General features: G+C 44.2%; 1 protein-coding gene across 1 annotated transcript in view; it reads left to right on the forward strand.

Moving 5' to 3' along the window:
• prkn (parkin RBR E3 ubiquitin protein ligase) overlaps positions 1-8315 on the forward strand; it is a 1436618-nt gene extending 1428303 nt beyond the window's left edge. Inside the window, exons 15-17 of the mRNA XM_041208007.1 lie at positions 520-545; positions 1536-1651; positions 8206-8315. Coding sequence (XP_041063941.1) covers positions 520-545; positions 1536-1651; positions 8206-8315 — 252 coding nt within the window. The remainder of the gene's footprint in view (positions 1-519; positions 546-1535; positions 1652-8205) is intronic.
• The last annotated feature ends 1273 nt before the right edge of the window (positions 8316-9588 follow it).

The following is a 9588-nucleotide window of genomic DNA, read 5'->3' on the forward strand; positions in this document are numbered from 1 at the left end:
CTGAAACTGCCACAGTAGGATTTGAACTTCTAAGTTATGGTATAGGCTTCTGGATTGTTAGCTCAGCATAACTGCTGTAATATAACAACCTATAGATCTAGTCTGGGATATTCTACTTTGGCAGAATCCCAGTTCACGTTCACCAAGATGGCAGTTCCACCTAGCCCAGTGTCCCGGCCTGTACACAGGATGGAGTTCTTGACTTTGCAAAGCAACTCCCAGCCCCATGAAGGAGGGCACTGAATGGTTGTTACAGGCCTTAGGTACCTACCATTGTGTAGCAAGGCCAGCAGCCTCTGGGACTGGCCACAAAGTGGGTTTCCTTTTTAAACATTGCTTTGAATCAGCTTTAATCTTTGCCAGTCCCCTTCTCTTCCTGCACCTTTGCAGCACTGGATAGCAGTCACACGCCAGCCCTTCAGGCACCAGTAATGCTAGAGGCAAATGATGAAAAATACAGAGGGAAGCATCTTACCATCATTTGCACATCATCAGAACAGGCTAACCCATATTCGAGAGGACATATCAGGGGAAACAACGCAGAAGTGGCAGAGGTGGGCAGAGAGTTCATAAAGCACAAGTTTGCCCTTCCTCCCCCACATTTGCTGGAGTTTTTTTTCCAGAGAATCTAGCATAGCTGCAACAAACAATTCTTTCCCATTTAGCTCCACTGGTGACTCCAGTAAGGAACTGAACCACACAAATCAGAAAGCTTCCAGATCCCCTGATAATTCATTAATCTCAGGAGGGAGCAGCACCACTATAAGCCTCAGGACTCCTAACTGAAATGGGGGAGGAGAAGGGGAATAATCGGGCAACATTCCTGCTCCTGATCACAATAGCAATAACAATTTACATTTGTATAGCACCTTTAATATGGTAAAACGTTCTAAGGTGCTTCACAGCAGCATTACTACTGAAAATGCACATGTGTGGACATGATTGGACTTGGTTTAAACATTCTCTTCCTCACCACTGGCACTCCAGATTTAACAGTGTGTACTATATACAGGATGCACTACAGTAAGATACCAAGCTTCTTTGACAACGCTGCCCAAACCTTTGACCTCAACCACCTGGCAGGACAAGGGCAGCAGGTGCATGGAACCTCCAGGTTTCCCTCCAAACCACCATCATTGTTGGGTCAACATCCTGGAACTCTTCACCTAACATGCATTTTCACCACCTGTACTGCAGCAGTTTAAGAAGAAGGTTCATCAGCACCTTCTAAAGGACAACCAGGCAATAAATACTAACTTGTCCAGCAATGCCCGTAATACAAGAATGAATTTTAAGAAAAGGTTATATTAGCCTAACAGTCAAATAGCACTCTAATTATGGATGAATAATGGCCCTTTGAGCAAGGTACCAGTGAGTGACTAGCTCCCACAAAGCCATAATGCCAGCAAGGGCTCAATGCCTTTAGGAGGGGAGCAGAGAAGAGATAAGTGCCCTGTTTTCTTTCTGCGTGCATGAATAAATTTGAGGACTGAGTGCAGTGGCATAATGGCGTATTCATTCTTTTGTTTGTAGAGTTATGTTATCAATCAGCAAGCTGCACAGCGAGCTCTCTGGGAAGAGGCTTCAAGACAAGCAATCAAGGAAACAACTAAACCTTGTCCCAAGTGCCAAGTACCAGTGGAGAAGAATGGTCTGTACCTGCTGTTTTTTGAGCTGAAATTATAGTAGCATAACTTTACATGATAACTGCAATACTAAATGTCATTTAAGGAAATCAGAGTTCCATAGAGCTATGCTGTAGGAAGAGTACTGAAAAGAACAGATTAATAAACATTGTACACAATTTCCTGCCATCCAGAATGTGAAATAAGAGACCAAAAAATCTCTTTGACCTTGCCACATAATCTGACCTTATCCTCTCTGATCCCAAACAGTCTGTCCTTGGCAAAGGCCTCAACTTCTTTCCCTTTAGCCCCACCTCAATGAATTTTGAGCTCGACACGCTGCTGAGCTCTTCTTCCATCACCTTTGCCTCCATGTCTATTATTTTGGCCAGGAGTCTTACCCCAGCACAGCGACCCTTTCTCCCACCTTCAGAATTCTCATTCCATCCCTTAACCTCTCCAGAACTTTTCATTGAGAGCTGCCAGCGTGACATTGGCCATTTCAATTTCTCTGCTCCCATCACTCACTCTAACTAGCCTTCATCTGAGTCTGCAGCATTCCATTCTCTCAGGCCCAAGTCTAAAAGTGTCATGAAACCTGCTGACAAGGGTGGCACTGTTGTTGTTTAACAGCATCTTACTTTTGAGTAAATGTGCTGAGCACGACTCCTAATTACCAATACCATGTTCCACCAATGCCACAGGTACAAAACCACTTGGCAGCACCCCTATTCCTGACAATGGCATCCGGTAGATTATGTCACCATCTACGCCCGAGACCAAAGAGATGTCTGCATCACAAGAGCGAATCATGGCACTGTCAACTGCTGGGCCAACCACCACCTAGTCAGGCCGATCATGAACTTGCGGCCTGGCCAATGTCAGCAAAAGCAGGCATAGGCTGCCCATGGGAGTTTCAACATGAGCTTCCTCCAGGAAAAGACTAATTGTGAGCCTTCCAGCCCAAGCTTACCATCTCCCCGAAGCTAGTGTATCTGGTGTGGCCATCTAGAACAGCCTCAAGACCTCCTTGTGCTGAAACACTGGGCTTGGCAAATTTCATCCAAGATCATAAGTTTGGCGAGGGACCCATCCACTGGGCATTGGCATGCAAAGTCAAAAGACCAGTCGCCACCACCAGGATTAGTTCGATGATAATGATACCACAACTGAAAGCGTGTTAAATCAGAAGAGAGCTGTCTTTTGCCGATGGCAAAGTGACCCCAGAAACAACTCCTTAAAGGTCTCCTATCAACAATCCAAGGCTGAAGCCTAGATAGTGATCCAAGACATCAAGAAATGTATGCTGACAAACATGACTTAAGTAGCTTCTGCCAGGCCGCGAAAGCTGTTTGCCGTCCGCAACCATTCAGCCCCACACCCGTCCTAGCTGCTAACAGGTCCATCCTGCTCACAGACAGCGACTCCATCAGGACCAGGTGGAGAGTGCACTTCAAGGCTTTTCTGAACCATGACTAAATGGTCTTGGACACTGCTCTTGACTTGGTACACCAACGCCCAGCAGATAAGTCCCTCGCCAAATCTCTGTCCCTGGATGAAATTCGCCAAGCCCTTACACAAGCCACATTGTACCAGCATCCTCCAGGAAGCAGGTGTCCTGAACATAGAGGCAACCATTTTCATGCACAACTGCAGTGGACAGGCCACTGCATCAGATTGCTGAACACTCACCTTCTGAAGTGTGCTCTTTATTCCTGGTTGCTGGCCAAATGAGGTGTGTAAGCTTGGCCGGGACTCAGTTGTGAAGAGCTTATACTTTTCCGGCAAATCTAGCATAAAATGAGGCTTGCAGAAGACCTAAGGGATGCTAAGATTGTCTCAATATTCAAGAAGGGGAACAGGACTGAATGTGACAACTACCAAGGCAGAGATCTAGTATTCACTGAGGGCTGTATCCTTGCCAGAATACTATTGGACCGCCTACTTCCACTTGCAGAAGCTGCTCTACTGGAATCCCTATGTGGTTCCAGGCCATCACAAGGCATGACGGATCTGATCTTTGCCATTCAGCAGGTCCGTCAATCTGGCAAAGGCCGAGTCAAACTAAGTCAACCGGGAAGCTCTGTGGAAGACCCTGGGCTATATCGGCTGCCTATGGGAATACATAGCAGTAGTGCAGTTTGTCTATGATGAATTGATTGCCACCATTCTCTTCAACAGACTGGATGGCTTTTGCACCAGAGATGGTGTCAAGCAAGGATGTGTGCTTGCGCCCACCTTTTTCTCCATCTTCCAGCAGCCATCCCGACATAGTCAAGGATACCCTCCCACCCAGGGCCAAAATTGGATGTAAGTCCATTGGGAAGGTTTTCAACTTCCAAAAGCTGAAAATGAAAACCAATGTCTTGTGCACAACCTTAACAATAGATCTCCAGTACGTAGATGACTATGTTGCCTTGGTGCACACAGAAGGAGGCCTACAGGCCACCTTTGACCTGTTCGAAGAAACATTTCAAGCCCTAGGGCTGTATCTGAGTGTTGATAAGACAAAGCTCTTCCTCCAGCCAAACTGTCACACCAAATCCCCCAGCTTCATGGCTGCGGGTCGTCACCTGGAGGCAGTCGACCACTTCTGCTATCTCAGTAGTCACCTGTCCCAGTCAGCAACCATAGACTTGGAGATGCTGCACAGGATCCAGTGCACAAACTCCTCCTTTGGGAAGTTGCTCAGATGAGTCTTCACAAACCATCACCTTCAGATGGACAGAAAGGTCACAGCCTACAAAGTAGTTGTCCTCCCAACACTCCTCCAGAAAGCTGTGATGTATCACCGATACCTGAGAAAGCTCAAAACATTCCATCAGTCCTGCCTACAGAAGATCTTACACATCACTTGGATAGATCGCCGTACGAACATAAGTATTCTCCAGGAAGCAAGCGTCCTGAGCATAGAGACGACCATTCTCACGTGCAACTGCAGCGGACAGGCCACTGTATCAGAATGCTGAACGCTCACCTTCTGCTTTCTATTCCTGGTTCATGACTGGTGAAAGATCACAGGGTGGCCAGTGGAAACATTTCAAAGATAACCTGAAAGCCTACTTGCAGAAGATTGGATCTGGGAAGAGAGTGCAGTGGAGCGCTCACAGTGGCTAGCCCTGCTTCAGCAGGTTTTGAAGCAGAGTGGATGACAAAGTACAAAGACACGAGAACAAAAAGAAAGATTAAGAAGGCGCTCAACCCCTTATTGACTCACAAACTGACCAACTGACTAACTAAAGACTGACTACCAACGTGAAATGTGGATTTTGGATTTTTTCCCCCCTCTTAATGCTGTTTCTTCCTTAGCCTTTTATTTTCCCTTTTCCACCTCCATTACCTTGCATTGAATTCACAGCTATCTCTTACAGCCTCTCTCACTTTCTCTCCCACCTTCTTTTTCTCTCTCTCTCCCCCTCTGTCTACTCTAGGACTCCATGGTAAGCATCTTACTCACTCCAAGGGACCGCTATTACATGTTCTGCATCCTGATTTTATCTGACTTAAAATTATTGTTGGTGCCAAATTTAAAACATGTTGCATTTTCCATCAGTGATATCCCTCACCCAAATCGATACAAAATTAGATTTACCAACTTCCGCATTTCTTATTTCTCATTTGTTTGAAAAGCGGGTTGTTGTTTTATTGCTGTTGTTTCTTTCTCTGGTGGGAGCATGGGGACAGAAGTTTGGACAGTCAAGCCCTCCAGTCTGTTTCGTCATTCAGTTAGGTCATGGCAGCTCTGTATTTTAACTCCATCTATAGGCCTTCACTCCATAACCCTTAATACCCTTGCCTAACAAAAATCTATCAATTTGTTTTGAAATTTTAAAATGACCCACCCTCAACTTTTTTTGGAGGCGAGAGTTCCAGATTACCACTACCTGTGTGTGAAGATGTGCTTCCTGATGTCATCCTTGAAGGCCTAACTCTACTACATCATCGGTTTACTCTCGATCATCTGCAAAATGATAGAAGATGCCGCCAACAGTGCTATCAAGCAGCATTTACACAGCAATAAACTGCTGACTGATGCTCAGCTTGGATTCCACCAGGGTCATTTGGCTCCTGACCTCATTACAGTCTTGTTTCAAACATGGACAAAAGAGCCTAACTCAAGATGTGAGGCGAGAGTTACTGCCCTTGACATCTAGGCAGCATTTGACTGAGTGTGGCATCAATGAGCCCTAGCAAAATTGAAGGAAATGGGAATCAGGGAGAAATGTTTCCACTAGTTGGAGTCATACCTAACACAAAGGAAAATGGTTGTGGTTGTTGGAGGCCAATCATCTCAGCCTCTGGCTGTCGCTGCACGAATTCTTCAGGGTAGTGTCCTTGGCCCAACCATCTTTATCAATGACCTTCCTTCCATCATAAGATCAGAAGTGAGGGTGTTTGCTGATGACTGCACAATGTTCAGTACAATTCGCAACTCCTCAGACAATGATGCAGTTCATGTTCATATGCAGTAAGACCTGGGCAACATTAAGGCCTCTGCTGAAAAGTGGCAACTAGCATTTGCACCATACACCAGGTAACGACCATCTCCAACAAGAGAAAATCAACCATCTCCCCTTGTCATTCAATGACATTACCATCACTGAAACCCCCACTATCAACATCCTGCAGGGTTACCATTGACCAGAAGCATAAATGAACTAGCCACATAAATGCTGTGGCTACAACAGTAGGTAAGATGCTGGGAATTCTGTGGCAAGTAACTTACCTACTGACTGCACAAAGCCTGTCCACCATCTACAAGGCACGAGTTAGGAGAGCAATGGAATACTCTCCACCTGCCTGTATAAGTACGATTCCAACAACACTCAAGAACCTCGACATCTAAGACAATGTTGCCTGCTTGATTGGTCCTCCATCCACCACCTTAAACATTCACTCCCTCCACTACTGGCACACATTGTGTGTACCATACAAGTTGTGCTGCAGCAACTCACCAAGGCTTCTTTGACAGCACCTTCCAAACCCATGACCTCTACCACTTAGAAGAACAATGGCAGGAGACGCATGGAATCGCCATCACTTGCAAGTTCCCCTCTGAGCCACACCCCATCCTGACTTGAAACTATATCAAAGTTCCTTCACTGTTGCTGGGTCAAAATCCTGAAACTCCCTTCCTAACAGCACTGGGGATGTATCTACAGCAGATGGACTGCAGTGGCTCATGAAGGTGACTTACCAGCACCTTATCAAGGGCAATTAAGGATGAGCAACAAATGCTGGCCTTGCATTTGAAAGAAAAAAAATAAAGTTATGCCCCCTTGTTCTGGACTCCCCACCAGTGGAATTAATTTATCTCCATCTACCCTATTAAGTTCTTTAACCATCTTAAACACCTCTTCCATACTCTCCTAATCTCATAATTTAAGCCTTTTAGTTCTGCTATCATTCTGGTAAACATCATTCCACATGATTTGCAAAGGTTGAAAAGGTTAGAAGTATTTACCTATCAATTTTCAAAATGGCAGATATTATAAAATATTCACAATATTATAAACTGTGAAAACAACCTCTGCTAACTGGCTTCCAAAAAGATTCCTGGGTACAATAACATAGAGGCTATGCTATTGCATTTGCAAACCGGAGCTCAAATCCAACCATGGCAAGTTATGAATTCAACTTTGACTTATGGGAATAATAACCATGAAACCTTCAATTTTGTTGTAAGTATCCAATTGGTTCCTTAGTGTCCTTCAGGGAAGGGAGTCTGTGACTTCTACCTACTCTGCCATACGCACTGTGTGATTGACTTTTAATACTCTTTGAAGTGGCCAACAGAACCACTCAGTTGCAGTGGCTCAGAACAAGACTTAGGTAATCTCAGGCCAGTTAGGCCTGCAAAATCCTCTTTAGCTTTGACATAGTCCTGGCTGTAGACCTGCGATAACCTCTTCTCTGGCCAAATTGTTCCAGTGCAACTATAATTTGCCTAACAATGTAGAAAATAGCCAAGGTATTTCCACAACAAATAGGATAAATCCAGCCCACAAAATTACCGCCCTATCAACCTTCCAGTCATTGATTGAAAGAGTCATCAATGCTATCATCAAGCAACACCTACTCACCAATGTTCAGTTGGTTTCCTCAGTTGGCTCCAGATCTCAGCACAGCCTCGATCCAGACATGGACATGAGAACTGAATGCCATTGGAGAGGTTAGACTAGCAGTCAATCAAATATACAACCCTAGTGAAACTGAACTCAACATTGACCCACGTTGACAGAAAACCTTCCAGTGGTCTTGAGAAGCAAATTGTCACAATTCCTAGGCACTGCTGCAGAGGATCCTCAGGGGATTATCCTCAGCATAACTACCTTGACTTGATCTCTGCTTCCTAGCTGCTTTGTATGAATGTTCTGCCTAGGAGTCTAGCCGCTCTGCATTCCCTCTCTCTGGGGATCCTAAGAGGCTGGAGACCCTGGATAATGAACCTTCCCTTTTTTTTGTTTCCAAAAAAGAAAATCACCGCTATCCCATTCCTCATATTATCCAATTTGTTTGTTTTATTGATATGTAAGGTATTTGTTTCATGTATTTGACCACTTACTTCTTTCCATCACAGGAGGCTGCATGCACATGAAATGTCCCAGAACTTCTTGCCACTTTCAGTGGTGCTGGCTGTGCAGCAAGGAGTGGAATTGTGATTGCATGGGAGACCACTGGTTTGAGTAACCTGAACAAGAACAGAAGAAGCAGAACAAACACGGAGCTTTAGAAAACCGCGTTGAATTTATTAGTGAATAGGGATAGGCATTCGACTTGGATTTGATCAGCCCTTTCATGTACCCTGCCACAATGCATGAAATTCAGCAGAATTTCCATTTCTTCACAGGAGGATGATTTATTTAGAATTAGATAGAATTTACAGCGCAGAAAGAGGCCATTTGGCCCAAATGGTCTATGCCAATGTTTATGCTCCCACGCTTCCTTCTACCCTGCTTCATCCAACTCTATCTGCATATCCTTTTATTTCTTCCCCCCTCATGTACATATCTAGCATCTAAGCTACTCATCTGAACTACTCCCTGTAGTAGGAATTTCTATATTCTAACTACTCCCTGGGTAAATAAGTTCCTCCTGAATTGCTTTTTGAATTTATTAGCAACGATTCTTTATCCTCTAGGTTTGGACCCCACAAGTGGAAACATCCACCTTATCAAACCCCTTCTTAATTTTTAAGAGCTCTATTATGTCACCCTCAACCATCTCTTTTCTGGACAAAAGAGTCCCAGTCTGTTCAGTCTTTCCAGTTAACTATAACCTCTCAGTTATCTTCCTTATATTTGCCTCCATGTAAAGGGCCACTTCTATGCTCTTCACACAGCAGAATCAGGACATCTTGCTATATAAATAAGAATATATTTTGGGTGTATCTATAAAGCTATCAGGGTAGAGCTGGATAAAACATGATCCGTAGTAAGTGAAAGTTTATCCAGTAGAGTATTTTAGTGAGAACAGCACTGTTGATAGAAGTAAAAACTTTTTGAGACAATGGAGTATAAATTTGTCTCAGGAGGTGGTGCAAAACAGGTGGTGGCAGACCAGAGATCCGTTCAGTGCAGCACCTTATATTTAATTCCATTAACTGTAACTCTTTCGAGTACAAAGACGTTTCCAAATGTTCCTATTCAGATGAAGTTACATTGTTTCATAATTTGCCATGGTGAGATTTGAACTCTTGATTTTGGGGTTACAAGCCCAGTACCATAACCACTTGGTTATCATACCAGAACTCAAAGTGTAACTGAATATCAGGTTCTGCATATTAGGCAGCCAATCCAATAACACCCATTTTGCCCCATCACCTGAGACAAATTTCTACTCCAGTGTCTGATTAAGCCAGACTTTATACTTAGCCATCTCAGCAGCATTTCTGCTGTATTTAAGGATTAATTAAATGCTTTGTCCCAAAATTGTGGAGTGAAGATCAACATCATGCCTCTAA

Source organism: Carcharodon carcharias, chromosome 2, assembly GCF_017639515.1.
Source record: "Carcharodon carcharias isolate sCarCar2 chromosome 2, sCarCar2.pri, whole genome shotgun sequence".
Lineage (NCBI taxonomy): Eukaryota > Metazoa > Chordata > Chondrichthyes > Lamniformes > Lamnidae > Carcharodon > Carcharodon carcharias.